The following is a 19,595-nucleotide window of genomic DNA, read 5'->3' as shown; positions in this document are numbered from 1 at the left end:
ATGGTAGATCTAAATTTAGATTTTTTTGAGAATTCTCTATACTGGTTTATATTATGATTCCTTCAGTTTGTGTCAGGCATGCCAGGCTTGCCTTGAATTTGCTATACAACAGATGATGATCCTCAACTCTCAATCTTCCTGCCTCCATTTCCCAAGTGCTGGAATTACAGTCACACACTATTATTCCTGGTTTTATGAAATAGTAAACGTCCTACTTTGGGCTTTGTGTTTGCTAAGCAAGCATCGTACCAACTGAGATACACCCTTAGGCCTCTATTTATTTATTTTAAGGCAGGCTTTCTCTATACTTAGGTAAGTCTTGACCCTTAGATCTTTCCAAGTGCTGGGATCTTAGATGAGAGCCACCAAGGCCAGCTACCCATTCTTCTTAAATAAACAATGCTCCTATAGTTTAAGACACAAAGCACAGTCCCAATGCAGTGATGTAAATAGTTAATAAGTAATGAGGAATAATAATAATCTCTGGTTTTCACTGAGATTCAAATTGCTATCATTTCTATATTCATTTTGTTTAGTTTGTATTTAGGATGAAGCCCAGAGCTGTGGTCTGAGGTTTGAGTGTTCCACCACTGAGCTCTACTACTTTATCCCCAGCAGTACAGTTGAAACCAGATTCAGAAAACCCAAAAGAAATTGCAATTCTCAACAGGTACTTTATTTTCCTCATTTAGATTCTAAAGTTCCTATAAATCCATGCATGTGAATACCATTGTAAGATCAAAAACACTATTATTTATTAATCCTGTGAGTGAAGAAAGATAAGCTATTTAAAATAATGATCTCATTTTAAAAGTAGTTCAGATAGGACTTAATGGACTATGACCATATAGTTTGCAATTAATGGGTTTACCTAGTAATGAGCACCACATTGATAAGAAATATCAAAGGTCAACTTAAGTATTATAATTGCTTTAATAGGTTACAGGTCTTGTATGTTAGTGTCTATTATTTTGATAGATTTTGGCTGGAGATAAAAGCAAGGATGTCTTACAGCATCCTTACTTAACAATCTTAAGTCACCAAGTGCTCATATGTGTGATCCCATGGTGGATCACATCATCAAAATGCATATAACATCTAGGCTCTGAGAAAGTTCTCATTAATTGCTTTCACATCACCTAACACCAACTCTTGGTTTGGCTTGTCAAAACCTTGAAAGTCATCATCCAAAAAGAAGAGACAGCAAACATATGGTCAAATAGCTTTATTGTTAATTACCTAAGCATGTGTTGATCTTTGAAAGGAAGCATACTAGAAGATGCAAAAAAGAAATGACAAAGACAAGACTCCCACTCTCAAGAAAAATTAGAATCAGCTGGCAACGCTGCACAAAACAGCGACACTAGAGGATAGCTACTGAGTAACACAATAATAGTTAATATAGAATAAATCCACAAGAACAACCATCAGTGACTATGGCATAAGGTGGAGGAGGATCATAGGGGAATGAACCTTTGGAGGAGAGAAAAACATCAGCTTGTGTTCCAGTCACCCATATACCAGTAGATTAGTGTAGGTCTTGTGTAATTAGGGTTCACCTCTGTTGCATTTGGTTTATTTAAATCTAAAGTAGACAATGAGCTACAGTGTCTAATGCCTTCCAGTTCTAACAAGACAGAATTCTAGGGACAATGTCGAAGAACTCGATAAATGTGAGGACATAACACACCAGAGGAAAGACAAAGCACAAAGCCATAGGGCATTGAAGCCATAAGGTAGATTGTGAAAGAGCAAGGGACAAGCCTGTGTATCTGTTCTAAACATTCAAAGGGCAGGAAAGTTGGAAATGAGCCAACCACAGTAAGGGATGCTAACAGACAGGCAAAATGGAGAACAAGTTACTGTGCTTTCTCACTCCATATTCTCTGCATCTTTGTTAGATTTTTGTCTCAACTCCTTATAGAAGCCTTTGTGACACACTGAGTAAGAAGCCTGTGGATGTGGGTCTAAAGCTCATCTTTAGAAACGTACAAACAGGCCCCTTTTGTGGGCCAGGAAACCAAGAGCTGTTGCTGAGAAGATGGTGGTAAATCCGAGCAGCTTTAGCAGGCCTGGTACAGAAGGCAGGTGTCTCTCCAGGAAGGTGCTGGTAATGGGTCTGGCAGGGACATCCTGAGTTCAGAGAACATTTGTGTCAGAAGAGGGCTGTACATGTTAGTCCAGATTTTTATTTTTTAGAAAATCCACTAATTTCATTCCAACCTCTGTGGGGTCATCCTCTTTCCTTCACCTGGCCCTTTATGTCAAGTTGCTATTTTTCTGCAGGTTCTAGGCTGAGATGGCTCCACCTTACATATTTTCTCTCAGTATACCCTCTATCAAAATTGTATTTGGGAGTTACTATCTGTCTTCCCATCTGAAAATACTACCATTCTCTGACCACAATGGCCCATGTGCAGCATAAAGATTTGTTCAAGGAGATTAAACCACACCCACAGCCCACCATCCCATTTCTAGCAGATGCACTAAGGCAGTCATTTTGAAGTGTCAGGGCTATCCTCTATGGCTTCAGGCTTAAAAGGATAGAGGACTAACCAGCCTTTTAGATTCCCAGTTTCTATTATTCTATCTTCTATAGATCCTTCCTATGAGTCAGAAAAAAATGTCTAGTTTTATTGCAAAAATGTAGTGGAAATGAGTTTAAATGTGGTCCGTTTTATTCCATCCCCCTACCCTGGATAGAAGAGAATAAACTCTCATTTCCTGCCTCTTGTTGAGAATTAGTAAGGAAAATCATTCAATGGACATTGATTAAATTCTTATTTTGAGGGGTGAATGTTTTTCTTTTCTTTTTCTTTCTTTTTTTTTTTTTTTTTTTTGGTTTTTCGAGACAGGGTTTCTCTGTGTAGCCCTGGCTGTCCTGGAACTCACTCTGTAGACCAGGCTGGCCTCGAACTCAGAAATCTGCCTGCCTCTGCCTCCCAAGTGCTGGGATTAAAGGCATGCGCCACCACTGCCCGGTGAATGTTTTTCTTCTATTCTCTTTTTTCCTTGCTTCTTGTGGTGTTAGATATCAAACTCAGTATCTTACACACTCTAAGCAAGCATTCTGCCATTAAGCTATGTCTCATCTCCCACTGATTTTTAAAAATTGTATCTAGATCTCTCTGGGAAATATTTCCTTACCATCAAATATCCTATTTTCCTATTAATCTGCAAGAAATGTAGCAATACAAATGTATCAAAGTTCACCTGAATCTTTGAGCCCTAAGTCATGTGATTTACTTAGACTTCTATGCACTGAATTATTAGGAAAAGGTACGTGGATATATACAAGTGTGTTCTTGGGAGCAATCATTCTCAGAGTAAGGACATGTAAATCTGTGAAATATAGCTTACCACAGACTCTGGTTCTGGCTGCCAAATTTCATCTTCTGGAATCTTCCCAATGGCATGAAGAATCTGAAATGAAAGATTACTTTGCTATTACAAATAACAAAACAGATACCACCTTTCTTTAATTCTTTAAAAAAAGAACTTAGTGAATGTCTCTTGGAATATCCATCAACAGTGTCAACAGTGTCAAGTAAAGGGCAGAACAATCAACTTTTACCTTCAAAAATCCCCCCCAAGAGTTTTTGTTTATAATATAAATGATCTCAACCATTAGTTTCATCATAAATTTTAGTACTTGTGAGCATAACTTAATAGGAATGAGATTAGAAGACTTGCCAACAGTAACAAAAAAAGAATAAAAGTGAATTTTGAACATAGAACTATTTTTGACTATAATATCAAACCTAGGTCATCATTTTTATTTTTTACTAAAGTTTTTTTTTAAAGTATGTGTATGTGTGCTTGCATGAGTTTGTATATAAGTGCACTAGGTACTTCAATGAAGCTTTGGAAACCAAAAGAGGGCACCAGATACCCAAAAACCGAGTTCTGGGAACCAAGGCTCTGCAAGAGCAGTGAGTCCCTTAACTGCTGAGCCACTTTCGAGATCCTCTATTTTTAAAGATCAGTTATATTTGTAATTATGTGCATCTGTGTGTGTGTGTGTGTGTGTGTGTGTGTGTGTGTGTGTGTCTGTGTGTCTGTGTGTCTGTGTGTCTGTGTGTCTGTGTGTGTATATGTTATATGTGTAGATGTTCTCTGAGTTCAGAAGTGACAGGCAGTTGTGAGCCTCCTACAGGATCTTGAGAACCAAACTTGGGTCCCCTCAAAGAGTGAGAAGTGCTTTTAACTGCTGAACCATCTTTCCAGTCCTATCATTTCTTAAGTACAGCTGAGTTTTGACCCCACACACACTTCAGGTAAAATATTAGATATTTTCATTATTTTGTTTAAGGTATTCCCTTTACTTAAAACTGGTATTGTAATGGTGTTTCCTGGGTCTTAAGATGGGGAATATGGTGTGTGCGTGTGCGTGTGTGTGTGTGTGTGTGTGTGTGTGTGTGTGTGTGTGACTGTTGGGAGGTAGCTGTCAAGATCTCATCTTTGAGCTGTTTATCAAGTTTTGTGTGTCCCCCTCCACCACTGCCCATGATCTTGGGCCCTACCTCTCTGGCAGCTCTCTCCCCAGCCTCCACAGCCCCTTCCATGTAGCCGCTCCAGTGTGAGGCTGTCTCAGTGCCTGCAAAGAAAATCTTGCCCACTGGCTGGCGTAGAACCCTGGGAACAAAAACCAGAGCAGTAAATGACATTTCACAAAACCAGAAATGAATTCTTCCATGAGGACCAAGTCCAATTGGCTTCTCCAGGTTCAAAACGTCTAGGAGGACACTAACAATGTAGGATAATGCTCCTTAGGTTTCTGCAGCTCTTCTGTCATCTCTGTCATGGGCATAATGGAAAAAAAGCTGAACTCCACACACACACTCCTCTATTAAAAGCTAACATGAAAAGGAGATGAAATCAATGGGGGTAAAATACGTATCTCTATAGAGTAAGGAACTGAATGGATCCCATTATACGAGGAAGCTGATACATACTTCTGATTTCTTACTTAGTTTATTATACCATTGAACTTGACAGTTTCTTCTTGTCATGATTTGCCTTCCTCATATGTTTTTGTAGTTATTTCTTTTGGTTTTGTATGATACAGGATGGAGCCCAAGACTTTATGTACTACTCTACTACTGGACTACATCTCTAACCTTTATCTATCTCTTAAAGGGATGGTCTAATGATTTTAATATTACTTTCATTAATGACTCTGAAGAAATAAATGAGTCTTATGACTTCATTGACTACCATCCACTGGGGTTCCAAACTACTTCGTCAATCTCTAAGTTAAAACTTGTTGGATACCAGCTCTTCAAAGTTCATTACTCCTTACTGTAACCCTATTACTGTTATCTATACTTCCCAGAGGTGAATGTAGAGGTTGATTGTGGTAGACACTGAGATGCACAATCAAGAATGAAGGACTTTTTTGTTTGTAGCAGTCCTTCCAGAAGATGGTACTTTGATGCTGGCAATCTTTGGCGGTGACTATTTCCACTGCCAAAAACTATCTCATGCCTGGTTCTAACACCAACTACATTTAGTGGCTGACTAGTATAAATAAGCTTTTAAAGATGCAAGTGCCAAGCTCCAACATGAGACCACTTGGAAGGAGCATCCTACTTTCAGAGTGTGTCATTGGGTCAGTTGGTACTTTTATTGGAACTGCATTACTGCCTGTCTTTCCCATTCTTGTTTCCTTCTTCTCCCTTCCAGGATGCTAATGCTAAGGATCCAGTCTGATATCTATCCTGTCTACTGATTGCTTCAGTGTCTGCCTCCCAGGACTTAACCAACAATAAGGATAAAGTGATTTTCTCTAGTCTCCACACAGCAAGTGTCAGAGGTAGTATTTGTAGCCATGTGATCTAAGAACTCTAACTTAGTCATGGTCATCTTGCTACATGTCATCTCTGTGCTACATTCTATTTTCTTTCTAATCTTTTCAAGAACTCCGTGCCAGTGCTACTAGTTAACATTTCACATTACATATAAACAGACAGGCTCAGAGAAATGTACAGTGACTCAGCAAGAGCCACAGTGCTAGAAAACAACAGAGCCAGTATTTGAAATATGTCTAGATGTCAACATCTCTATTTTTATCTTCTGTGTGTTGCCTAATATATTACCATCACCAGTTTCCAAAATGCTCCCAAGCTAAGCAAAGGATAGAAGGTTCCCAGGCACTTAGCTTATAAAGGCAGTCCACTATCATGCTTATAAAGATACCATAAAAGAAGTATTATCCAGGGGCTGGAGAGATGGCTCAGTGGTTAAGAGCACTGACTGCACTTCCAGAGGTCCTGAGTTCAAATCCCAGCAACCACATGGTGGCTCACAACCATCTGTAATGAGATCTGATGCCCTCTTCTGGTGTGTCTGAGACAGCTACAGTGTATTCATATATAATAAATAAATAAATCTTTAAAAAAAAAAAAAGAAGTATTATCCAAAGCCATTTTCATCCTATCTCAGGCTGCCATGATCAAATAAGGGATATTCAGCATTGAGAACAATGCATATGTTAGTTAACACTTATAACTTCTATAAAAGCTTCCAGGAAATACTTTATCACGAGGTCTTTATTGATGGATTCACAATGAGAACAGACTATTGCAAGATGGGAAGTGAGTCGATTAGAGAAAATATGTCATTGAAAGTGTGTCTTTGGAGGCTATATACCACCCTGGCCCTTTCTTATTACTTCTCTGCATCCTGCCTTTTATGATGTGATATGTTCCAATATGCTATTCACACTATTACAGATTGATAATCTCTAAATCCTGAGAGGGGGAAACAAATTATTTTTGTCAAGTATGTGGTCCCTCTGGAAAAAAGCTAACCCTTATAATTTGGTATATTTCTGGGCCTTTTATAAGAACACTTAACAGTTTTACTTGAATCGTTATGTTTTCTTTTACCTGAATTTATCATAGCCATACAAAAGGCTGGGGAATATAGGGAGATATAGAGTATTGGTGAAATTATTATAGTACATGGAATCATCTGTAATTATTGGGAGCTGGAGGGCATTCAAAAAGTGTTTCCAGAGACACAAGGTGGATTTACCCCCTTCTGCTTGTTAAACTACGAGGCATTTCAGTGTATGCCCACTATTTACAACAGAAGGAACTGCCAGTTGGAGACCTGGTAGGGGGTACAGTGGCTAAAAGCTAGTTAAAGACTGGAAAACTAAGACATAGGGAACTAGCCATGCTAACAATTGTATATAAAAATGTAACAGGCAAGGATTAAACAGAGACTTTCTGTCCAGTGGAGATGAGAAGATGAGTGAGCAGTTAGTGTATGCAATAAAGATGGAGGGGAGAGACTATTATATAGGAGACCTCAACACATACCCTTCCTTCATGAATTATGTGCTTCACTGCCTAATTATGGGAAATTTAATCTATGCAAACTGTAGCAGAAATTTCTTGAGAAACATGTATTCAGTTCTTTACTAAAGTTGGTCTGTTTTTTTTCCCTCAGTCTTCTAGCTGGAAGTACATGTGTGAATACATCAAGGGCCCTCACAACAAAACTCATTGCAGTATCTCAGGTGTCTTGGCCTTGAAGAGTCAGGGAAATCCAGTGATAGAGTCTCTGGAGGTTCTGTCATTAAGTCATTCTGTGCCTTAGTTTCCTACATCAGGACCTGAAACCTGACACCCATCCATGACAAGGGACAAAGGTAAAAGGCATTATTATCATGTCACCTTGTGTGGTGGGATTGGTCTTGCATCTAACATTTAGTCCATGGATTGATAAATTAAGGACTCTGTGTACTCCTCGCCCCACAGTCATTTTCCTGATATTCTATGGAACTGAGCACAGAGCTCAGCACTCAGTGGTCAGATATCAAATGACACGACATTTGAATTTAAAATAAAACTCAAACCTAAACTGATATAGAGGTTAAAAGACAAAGTTTGTAACCTCTAATATGTCATAAGACAGAAAGAATCTTATAGTTCTTTCTAGTTCAATCCTTGTCATTTTATTCAATTTAAAAACTTTAATTCTGTGAATGTGAGTGCAGGTACCCACAGAGGTCAGGAAATCCCTTGGAGCGGGAGTTGCGGGGTCGGGTGAGATGCCTGATGCAGGTGCTGGCAACTGAACTCAGGCCCTCTGCACAAGTAGTAAGTGCTCCTAACTGTTGAGCCGCCTCTCTCTCCATCCCTGATTCTTCTCATTCTGTCATCAATATCACCTACATCCCTGTCACACTTAGCTCTGCTCAAGACCATATAAGGACTTGCAGGATTCTAAGCCATAGCTGTCTCCATGACATTCTACCTAGACTGCATTCCCAGTGAAGCTTCTCTGTCCCCTGCTGCCTGATAGGAAGTCAACGCATATTTCACTAGGAAAGGGGAGCCTGCATTTCCATGTGTCCTCAGAATATTGTTATACCCCTTTAGTTAAGCTAAAGCACTAGCCCTCACACTTTAGTACTTAATTTTTTATCTTCTGTCCTTCCTCTGCTTCCCATCATTGCTTCCAACATTATCAGCTCCTGGGCAAGGAGGCACAACCTTGATATTGACATTTTCAGAAGTGGTCAGCAAGTGGTTGGTATGTATCCAGTATACAGTCAGTGAAACAATCACTAGTGACTTCATCTACACTCAGCTCATTAGGTCACTATCTAAAATGTAACCTATTGACTCAGAAGCATACTGAGTATCTGTAGGTAGATAAGGACCGTGACACCCAGAGTCTTTAATTATCTTTTGATAAGCAGGTTTGAAGCCTTCTTCCACTGGTTTTCATGGATCAGTGAGTTCCTAGAGCTGAACTCTCAACACCCTTTCCTTATCTTTCCCATTTCAGTTTAGTGTTGCTAGGAGCATTCTGGTAATGATCATTAAACCACACCTTGTTATTGTCATCAGATACTTTGAACTCAGCACCTGTGACTCATACTTGGATGCAAAATTCTGTGAGCTCTAAAAAGCCCATGGACTCTGAAGGGCTGAGTCATATCATGTGTTAGAATAAAGTTGCTAAAGAATAACTCAGGCTATCAACCATTGTCTTGTGTTTCTCATCCATATGCTTAGGAAAGTAAAATCCAACAACAATAAATGACTAAATAGGTGATTGGTAGGATTACAGAAGGAACTCAATCCCTTTCTTGCCTGGTTTAGAATTGATTTTGAGTTTACAGAGCCAGGCTCACACTGACACAGAGGTGCTCTTGAGGAACTTTCCTGAGTTCTAGACTCAGTATTAGGATAGTCTATTGGCAGTCTGAACAAAACCTCTGGCTGTCTAAAGTGTTTCTTATGTTTCAACTTCCTTCAGCTACGTTGACTGAGTTTGCTTCTCTAGAGGAATGATGACCAGAAACAACACGATGGTGCGGCACCATGACTTCCTTTGTGAGAATCATGAGCATCAAAGGAAATTCTGAAGATGCTTCCTGGTATTGACAGGAAAGTAAAAATCAGGGAGAAAAACATGGTAACCTATGTGGAGCTTGGCTTCAATCACAGGGGCTTTCTGTCACAGCTCAGCACACTCCTATTCATCAAACACGTCGTGCCTGGAGGTATGCTAGCCCTGGATGAGTTGGTGCAGTGATTAGGTAGTACCTTCCATACTGGGTCAAGATGCCCGGAGGGAAGTAGGTTGTGTAGCAGCCCCCGGAGTACTGCTCCTCACACCAATTCTTCTCTTCATAATGGACTGGCTGTTAAGGCAGATGGAAAAAGACTTGAGAAAGAGGCAGAAGAAGGTATTTTGTCTATTGTATATGGAACACATGCTAGTAGATTTCATTCCAGAGAACCAAACGCAGCTGTTTCTCGGAATTTGCAGGGCAGTGCTTCCAAACTTCCTGATTCCTATTGCTACTGATGCCCCTTGTAGAAAGTGGCATAGCGTTTGCCTATATCCTGTGCATATCCTCCTGTATGCTTTAAATTACCTCTTGATTGTTTATGTTACATAACACACTATAAATGCCATGCAAATACCACACTGAGTCTTCAGTGTATGTGTGATTTTTTTTCAAATATTTTGCATAACCTCTATATACAGAGGGGTTGACTGTACTTCTGAAATCGGGTCATGTTAGCCTGATGTTTCTGAAGACATGTCTTTGGGCAGGTAAACGCTCTCAATAATAAACTTGAATAAATTCAGACCTTAGAAAGCTTTTTTTTCCATTTGGCACATGCATGTAGTAAGTTTTTTTTTGAGACAAAGTCTTGTCATGTAGCATACTGGCCTGAGATTCTTAATCCTCTTCTGTTGCTTACAAGTATTGAGAATATGAAAATGCACCACTATTTCTGGACAGAGACAGTAATTATCTGTTTCCATTTTCACCTTCCTTTTGTCTATCAGAAAGTTTTAGTGTCTAATGGTTTTGAGAAAAGCGTTAAAATGATATAGTTTACAAGAATGGCTTTCCAAGAATAAAAAAGCAAAAGTGTGTATCTGTGAAAAACAAATGGCAGTGAGTTTCATGTTTTGGTAGGGGTTAGCTTTGCTGAAGGTGAAATGGTTTCACTATGGAGGGATAGTGAGACATGTAAAACAACCATTGGTCTAGAAAATATGCTTTAGCAATCAACAGGCTGTATTTTAGCTGAGAGTTTTACAAACTCTGAACTCCTTATAAAAACAGAGGCCAGAGTAGTAGCTCAGTCATAGAGCACATGACTAGTGTGTCAGCACCCTATGTTTAATTTTATCCAGGGGTGGGAGGGGCCAACGATGAATACCCTAAACAGAAAGTTTATCACTAAGCATCATTTTGAAAAGAGAAAACTGATATAACAAAAAAATTAAAACTAGACTTTGAAAAACGTTTTGTTAAAATAAATTATGATCATGTAACTGACTTTGCATAGGCATTGTATTTACAAGGTGTGAGGCTGTGCTTAAGTAGTGAAAGGCCCTGGAACTCTTCTGGTATTATTATCATCATGCTGTGTTCTGACATCTGAGGACTGATAATGCTTCCTGAGCATCCTTCTTTGGCTCTTTGGACTTCTTCTTTCATGTCTCCTTCCTCCAAGGAATTGCTTCCACTCACACAGCAAACACCGAAGCCCCAGTGAAGCAAATGACTTTCTTTGTACAAAAAGCACACGAGGACAGAAGCAACAGCATTTCATCATCAGAAATGAATCATCAATATCCTTCTTAGAAGAGACTTTTGCAAATGAAAACTTATCCCTTTTGGGGAAAATACTAAAACAACCATTTTCCTCTTTAAGTGACATTTTCCATTCAACCTCTTCATACAGTGCTTGAGAACGTTAATTACTCACTGCTGTCACCCATGAGCTTGATCCCAGAGACAGTTCTGAATTTAGGGACAAAAGAAGCACTCCCTGCAGCTGAGTGAAACACTTTCTAGAACCATTTGTGCACCAATCCTACATGTACAGACCCTTCTGTGAGTATATTGGGGAAAGATAAGATTCTCTTGGCATGAACCCATCCCTGAAAAGTCTTTCAGGACAAAGCAGGCCTCTTCCCATTGGGCAAAGGCTGGGAAACAGCCTTACCTGCAGAGCTTCTTGGGAGTTCAGGACTTTTGCATATAGCTCACAAAGTTTCCTCAGTCTGTACAACAGAGAAATAAAATGTTTTAATGATAAAAGCGAAGCTTAAAGGAAGTAAGGGGAAGAAAAAGGGGAGGCACCTATTCTCTTAAGAAAAAGTCTCTGGGTACCATTGCTTCCACGTTGACCTTTCAGGTTAACTAATTTTGGTGCTCCTTTGCTTGAGATGCTGCGCTGCTATGTAGCCTAGGCTTGCTTGGGATTCTCAATCTTCCTGCCTTGGCCTCTCACACAGCATGATTACAAGCAAGAGTGACCATATCCAGCCTTATTTTAATTTTTGAAAACAAGAATTTGTTCTACTTCTAATGCCTTAAAAGCAGGAGCTCACAAATAGGAATGTAGCGAGACTGTGTAGTGAGACTGTTGCTAAATCTTTATAAAAGAAAGTAGAATGAATCACTGGGCATGTCAACTTAGAAAAGACAGTCTCAGGTTCTGCTCCTGACTCTTGACTCAGAGAAGGTGATAGTAATCTGTGCTTCCTAAGCCTTCCAAGGGCTTCTCAAATTTAAAAATTTGCTAATATAATTTTCATAGCCCAATAATGGTTTGCAATAAATAAATGCTTATAAATACTCGCTCTTAAGTCTAGTGGGAAAACTGGAAGTAAGTCAACTGTCATAATTAGTCACTTAAGGCAAATCAACTTATTTATCAATTAATATAAATCTAGTCACTAATACAGTTATATTTCTATAAATGAGCATAGCTATTTCAATATTGGCCTTTATAGATTAGAAATGCACAAGGGAATCTTAAACATGATTTACAGCTTGGCTAATTCATTTTAAAAGTAGTGTTATTGTAGACTGGAGTGTTCCTTCAGGAGTTAAGAGATCTGCTTGTGCTAACAGAGGACCTGAGTTCAATCCTCAGCATCTATGCTGTAGCTCATAGCAGGTTGTAACTCCTGTCCCAGGGTATCCAATATACTCTTCTGGCATCAGTGGGCACCAAGCATGGTACACATGTGGGGTACGGACATGCATGCAGGCAAAACACCCATATGCATAGATAAATATCTTTCTACAATGTAATACTGTTTTACACCTAGGAACTCTTTCTACAAGCAAAAGATTTAAAGTGTTTATGTCTTCAGCCCCTGTCTTTCTCTGGAATACCATGGCATGGACAGAGGAACGGTGGCAGAGTGGAGATATGCAGTTAGCTCCAGAAATAAAACGAAGTTTGTAAAGAGGGTTAGAATTTAGGAAGGTGGGCATTTTAAACTCTTGGAGAAGAGACTGATAATTCAAAAATATGGCTGCCCAGGAAAGAAATAAAGCTGAACCTTCACTTCCTTGTGAAAAATATATTTTTATTAATTATTTGAGATTTCATACATGTATACAATATATTTTGATCATTTTCATTCCCCAAATCCTCATATCCACTCCCTATCCCCTCTTTTTCAAACAAAACTCACCAAGTCCAATTATTGCTAGCTATATATTCATGGGTGTGGGGTCATCCACTAGACCATAGTCGATTTACCGAAGTCTACATCCTTAAAGAAAACTGATGAACCCTTCTCTAGAATCCATCAATAAGTCTTTGGTTAGAAGTAAGTCCTCCGAGAGGGGGGGAGGGGAACATGGAGGCAGATGTTCGAGTGTCTCCATCAGTCAAAGATAGTTGGTATATTAGGTTGGGTATTGGGTTACACTTCTGATTGTATAGGCATCTTGTTATTGAGCATTACCAAACTTATAAAGCCTTTTATTAACATTTTAAAAAAATTAAAGGAAAATAGAAAAAAAGAAAAGAAAAAAAGAAAAGAAATAGAAAAGGCTGGACAGGAGAAAGATGAAAAGATAATTATTTTAATAAAAAAACAAAAAAAAAATAAATAAAGAAGTAAGTCTTCATGAGTATCTCTACTCTCCATGGCATTACCTCTTACATAAAAATATACTTCAGGAAAAGAAAAGATTTTCAGAGAGTAGATGAATCCAGAAATGGACAAGGTGGTGCCTGTAATTTCAGCACTTGGGAGATGGAGGCAGGAAGATTGTGAGTTAAAGGCAAGTCTGGGCTATGTAGTGAGTCAGAAGACAGCCTGAACAGGCAGCAGCTGAGTCTATACCACTTTCATTACAATCACTCAAAAGCAGTGGAAGAATAGATAATTGAAAATACATATCTAATAGGACTGGAAAAATGGATCAGAAGTTAAAAGTGTGTCAGTTCCCAGCATCAACACTGGACAGTTCATAGCAGCTAATAATGTCAGCTCTAGGGATATTCGACATTCCTGGCCTCCAAAGGCGCCTGAACTCTCTCTGTCTCTCTGTCTCTCTGTTTCACACACACATGCACATATGCAACACACACATGTATACACATGTCACACACATTTGCAATTCATACATATCACATGCACTTAAAAATAAAATCTAAAAGATAAAGCAAACATGATATATTAAAATAGGAGTTTTTTCTGTGTATGACAGATCATTTATTAAACTATTAGAATAAATAATCCTGATCACATGAAAGATGTAGTTGCTACAGTATATGATGTACTAATCTGTGAACATACACAAAAAGACAACTTGGGAAAAGATGTGCTCAAGGAATTGAAGATTCAGCAGAGAGTCAATCAGATAACACTTTCTAACCTTCATGGATCTTATATTCCAATGGGGACAGTTTGAAATCTGTGGCCCAGTCAGCCCTCCAAGGCTCTAGCCATACACTGAGGTGGCATGGGTTATGGAGAGACATGCTATGCAAACTGAAATAATGCACTGTAAAGTCATCTGGGCTTTGAGTCATTAAATATGTTATCAGTTGTGGTACAGGTATACATATTTGCAGTGGTGGATACAAATTGCTAGGAGAGAGAGCCTCCATAGAAATTAGTCTCTGTACCTATAACCTGTAATTGCTATGCATCATTTATGTAATGCTGCCTAACCTAGCAATTTGTCTACTTAATAATCCCCTCCATAAGTAAATGTTCAGCACTTGCCTTACATCCGTTTTCATAATGCTCATAGTTCTTAGCATAATGTCTTGTGTATAATAATTCGGTAAGTATCAATTTGAATATTTGTTCTTAAGTAATAAGCACTGTGACATATAAGACCTTTATCATTAACATAATATATCACATTAACAATACACATGTTATGAAGTATTTTGTATGCTAAAAAGTCAATAAACATCAAATGGCAAGCAAATAGTAAAAAAAGAAGAAGAAAAGAAAGAAGAGAAAGAAAGAAGTGACTTACTTGAGAAGTCTACATTCCCTATTGAGTGTGTGTTTTGTTCTAAAAAAATTATCTTCCTATCAACTAAAAAAGGAAGGAGTGATAAAAGGAAGAAAGAGAGGATGGGGAGGGAGAGAGGAAGAGAGGGAAAGAAGAAGAGAAGGAAAGAAGGAAGAAGGAAAGAAGATTTTGTTACCTTTCTTCTTTAGTAAGGCGCACAAGTTTCCTAGCTTTGTGAGCAAGGATAAATCTAAAATATACAAACAAGAAAAGGAGAGCAGTTTAACACTTTTTTCTTCACTTCATTTCTCTGGCTACACATGCCCTGTGTACTATGCAAGGAAACCACCTATATTCTGACTTAATGTTCACAAGTACCCTTGCTTCAGTGTCTCATTCTTGATACTGAGGAGCACTTTCTGGGTTTGGGGGATCACAGGACTAAAAGTAAATGACTGGCTATGATTTCTCCTAGGTTATGATGATGAAAGATCTACTGCCTTTCAGCAGACTCAGTGACCAAGAGACTAGATGCTGACTTAAGGGTGTGTCTGAGACATCCAGTCCTTCTTTGCCCTTTGGTTCTGTCTCCACCATGATGCTCCTGTAACAGGAAACCTTCAAGATGCTGTCTCATTTCCAGCCCTGAAATTGCTTCTTGCTTCACCACTTTCTCTGCCCTTGCTCTTCTTGCCTTGGCTTTTTGTAGGTCAAGTCTTCCTCCTCAAGGCAAATATATCTTTGCCTCAAATCCTAGACCCTAAACACACTTCAGCTGTGCTGAGGAGAGTTGTCCCTAGGGCTGGCCTCCACTTCTTTGTAGTGGGACTCAGAAAAAAAATCTCAAAAACTCACTCACATAAGGTTTAGATATAGTTGATTTAGATATAGTTGTCCTCACCAAAACTCATGTTGAATTTATAACATAGTAGGGTTGAAAAGTGGTTGGGCCTTTCAGAGTATTATGAATCATGGGAAATTCAAAGGATTGATATGGTTTCCATGACAGTGGACTGCTCTTTGGGAGAGTGGGTTATTTTAAATAACAAGGTTGGCTTCTCTGCCTGTGTCCTTGCTTCCTCTCTGCTATGTTTTGAAGCAGCACAAGGCCCTCATCAGAAGCCTAGTAAATATTAATTTCACGCTCTTAGATTTTCAGAACTGTAAGGTACAATGAACATCCTCTCTTTATAAGTTACTCAGCCTTAAGAACTTTGCTATAGTAACAGAAAACATAGTAAACAACGTGGATGCCCACACAGTCTCCATAAGGAGAACTCTTGGTAAAATATTCCTCTTAGTATCAGTCTATCACGTAAAGATGGTCCCAAAACATATCCACTGATACACTAATATGAAGTAGAAAATTAACATAACAAAATTTAAAGGCTATTGGTATTTTATATATACATATTTATTCTTTAAAAAGAAGTAATAAGAATACTCCTATCACTGGTTTTGCAGAACAGTAGTTTAAACTAAGCTTTGCATGCCTTAATCAATGGTACTGTATTATTTTCCCAATAGCAAATACAGCTATAATACTATAATTGTGCCTTACCCTATTATAGCAGCATAGGTGCCATCTGGTTTGGTATCATCCAATGTGTATGCAATTGGAGCTTCCTCTCCTTCAATAACCATGGTTCCACAGAAATCTTAGAAAACAGTGAAGTACATGAACATGTTCATTACCCTATCACTTTATCCACGGCAATTGCAATGAAAAACAGTTTTCAATTTGAAACATTTGGAGGCCAAATATAAACCATTCTACTTTATGTGGATGAAAGCAAACTGAACTGTTGTCAAAGACAAGGCTAGGTAACTGGTTCTATGAAAAAAATCAGAGTAGGCTCAGAGGTTGTAGCACAGTTGTTACAGTGCCTGCCTAGCATACACAAAGCTGTGTGTTTCTTCCCCAGCACTGTACAAACTGGATGCAGTAGTGCCTATCTGTAATCTCAGCACCTAGGAGGTAGAGGCAGGAACTTCATCTACACAGTGATTTAGAGACCAGCTATGTAAGACGCTGTCTTGGACCAAAAAAGAACAAAATCAAAGTGGTCAGTGGAAACTGTGGCATACAAGAGGCTGTGTGTTCCTATTTCATGAGGAGTCATTCCTCTTTCAACTTTTATTTTAGAGGCAGGATCTCAGTATATTGTTCAAGTCGGTCATTAACTCCTGGTCTCATGTGGCTTTCCTACCTCTGCCTTTTGAGTTTTTGGAACTTCGCATGTGTGTTCCTGTATCTGGTCCCTTAATGCCAATTGAAGCAGTCCTCGACTTTTAGGACACAGGCAGAGAGAACATATGAAACTAAAACAAACCACAGAGTCCCATTTCAAACCTGATCTCTGAAGACCCCTTTCCTTTCAAGAACAATAACTTGGTAAAAAATTCAATTTATTCTGAATAAAAGTACTTTCATCATTACCCCCTGGAACAAAATAAAGTTGGCTCTCTGAGTTCATGGGTTCAATACCAATTCACAGTTACTGTCAAAAACAATTTTTTTTCAGGACAGGCATGGTGGCACACATATTTAATCCAAGCACTTTAGAACAGAGACAGAAGAATCTCTGTGACTCTGAGGCTAGCATTCAAACAGAAGAGTAATTGAAGTTTATAAAAAACAGAATAAAGGGAAAATAAGGAAGTGATGTTTCTCCAAATATCAAAGATATTATAAAGCTGTAATGACCAGAACCATATAGCAAAGGACTAGTTAATATAGTCAGATATGTGCTTGGGATTTGATTTCAGCTTTTCAAAAAAATCTGCTTGGCATATTTTATAATTATCATGGTATATGTCTTTTTAGAATATTTGAGTATTATTTAGGAATGAAAATATTATTATAGCTTATATTTAATTGTTTAATTATGTATATGCAAAAAAATAGTTGGAGCCCAGTGACAAAGGTAATAAGAATAAAACGGCCCCATGTGAGACCTGGCATGGAGTTCTGTGAAGCCCTAAGTTCAATTCCCAATACCATCAAACAGCCCTGTGTATATATTTGAGAATTTAGTTGAAGAAAAACAATATTTGCATAATATATAGAAAAAGGAAGAGGAATATATAGAGGAAGTGATAAATAGAAAATTTATAACGTGGTTTAACATAAACCTTGCTCTTGGTTAATAATAAACTTTTGCACCGTGGATAAATGGGATAATTTCTCCTGATTGAAAAATAACTATTGAGATTATTTTGTTTATTTGTGAGTGTGTGGAGTGTGTGTGGTGTGTGTGTGTGTGTGTGTGTGTGTGTGTGTGTGGCTTGACGTGTGGATTAGAGAACAGTTTATGAGAGTTGGTTCTCCTCCCAACATACGTGTCTCAGGAATCCAACACTATCTCACTGGCTCAGAAAGTAACCTTTGTGTCTTTTTCTTTTTTAAAATGGTGTCAGTGAACACGATCTGGTTTTGGGTGAGGGAAAAGGACTGAAGTGCTGAGGACGAGCAGAAAAAATAGAAACAGGCAACCATGGGAGGTAGGAGGTTGGGGGGACCCTCCAGAAAGCACCAGAGACCTGGGAGGTGAGAGACTCTCAGGACTCAAAGGGAGGGACCTTAGATGAAATGCCCTACAGTGGGGAGAAGGAACTTACAGAACCCACCTCCAGCAAAAAGACAAGGCATCAAGTGAGGGAGGGGGTTGCCATCCCACAGTCAAAACTCTGACCCATAATTGTTTCTGTCTGAAATAACTACAGGGATGGAAATGGAAAGGAGCCTGAGGAAAAGAAGGTTCAGCAACATAGTGGGATCCAGCTCAAGGGGAGGCCCCAAGGCCTGACACTATTACTGAGGCTATGGAATGCTCACAAAAAGGGACCTATCATGACAGCCCTCTGAAAGACCCAACAAGCAGCTGAAAGTGTCAGCTGCAGATATTTGCACCCAACCAATGGACAGAAGCTGCTGACCCCTGTGGTTGAATTAGGGAAAGCCTGAAAGAAGCTGAGGAGGAAGGTGACCCTGTAGCAAGACCAGCAGTCTCAATTAACCCAGACCCCTGAGATCTCTCAGACACTGGACCACCAACCAGGCAGCATACACCAGCTGATATGAGGCCTCCAACACATATACAGCAGAGGACTTCCGGGTCTGGACTCAGTGAGAGAATATGCACCTAACCCTCAAGAGACTGGAGGCCCCAGGGAGTTTAGAAGTCTGGTGGGGTGGGTGGTGGGGGACATCCTTGTGGAGACAGGGGTGTGGGGAGGAAGTATGGGATGTGGAACAGTCAGAAGGTGGACCAGGAGGGGAATGAAAACTGGAGTGTAAATAATTAATTCATTAATTAAAAAAACATAAAATGGTGTCCTATCACAGTACACCTGTATGCCACAAGAGAGTACCAGATCTCATTATAGATGGTTGTGAGCCACCATATGGTTTCTGGGAATTGAACTCAGGTCCTCTGAAAGAGTAGCCAGTGCATTAACCACTGAGCCATCTTTCCAGCCCCTAAAGTAACTCTTAAAACAGTATTAGCTAGCAGGAATGCAAGAAGGCAGGTATGCTCACAAAGGTCTTCCATCAGTTGATTCCAGAATTTGACTTATATATTAATCAGAAATTGCATGCTCCCATTTGAAACTGAGAAACCACCTTAAGAAGCTCTTGATGTGTAACAACAAAAACTTGCTTGGTAGGGAGGTGGGGAAGAATTAAAAGGAGTTAATGAAGTGAAAGGGTATGATAAAATACAGTGCATGAAAAATTAAATAAAAAGCTAACTAATAATTACATTAAAAAAAGCAAAAGCAGTATATATTCCTTGCCCTAATGATGTATCTACCCTCC

The 19,595-nt window shown here is 39.0% G+C and overlaps 1 protein-coding gene across 1 annotated transcript in view; it reads right to left on the bottom strand.

Moving 5' to 3' along the window:
* Nucleotides 1–1,210: 1,210 nt before the first annotated feature.
* Nucleotides 1,211–19,595, bottom strand: part of Maob (monoamine oxidase B) — a 96,203-nt gene continuing 77,818 nt past the window's right edge. The window contains exons 9-15 of the mRNA XM_028776028.1: nucleotides 16,335–16,431; nucleotides 14,970–15,023; nucleotides 11,499–11,556; nucleotides 9,570–9,667; nucleotides 4,524–4,635; nucleotides 3,361–3,423; nucleotides 1,211–2,133 (exon numbers count right to left, since the gene is read on the bottom strand). Coding sequence (XP_028631861.1) covers nucleotides 1,981–2,133; nucleotides 3,361–3,423; nucleotides 4,524–4,635; nucleotides 9,570–9,667; nucleotides 11,499–11,556; nucleotides 14,970–15,023; nucleotides 16,335–16,431 — 635 coding nt within the window. The 3' untranslated portion in view covers nucleotides 1,211–1,980. The remainder of the gene's footprint in view (nucleotides 2,134–3,360; nucleotides 3,424–4,523; nucleotides 4,636–9,569; nucleotides 9,668–11,498; nucleotides 11,557–14,969; nucleotides 15,024–16,334; nucleotides 16,432–19,595) is intronic.

Source organism: Grammomys surdaster, unplaced genomic scaffold (genome assembly GCF_004785775.1).
Source record: "Grammomys surdaster isolate TR1022 unplaced genomic scaffold, NIH_TR_1.0 263, whole genome shotgun sequence".
Classification (NCBI taxonomy): Eukaryota; Metazoa; Chordata; class Mammalia; order Rodentia; family Muridae; genus Grammomys; species Grammomys surdaster.
This window is presented reverse-complemented; position numbering and strand designations above follow the sequence as displayed.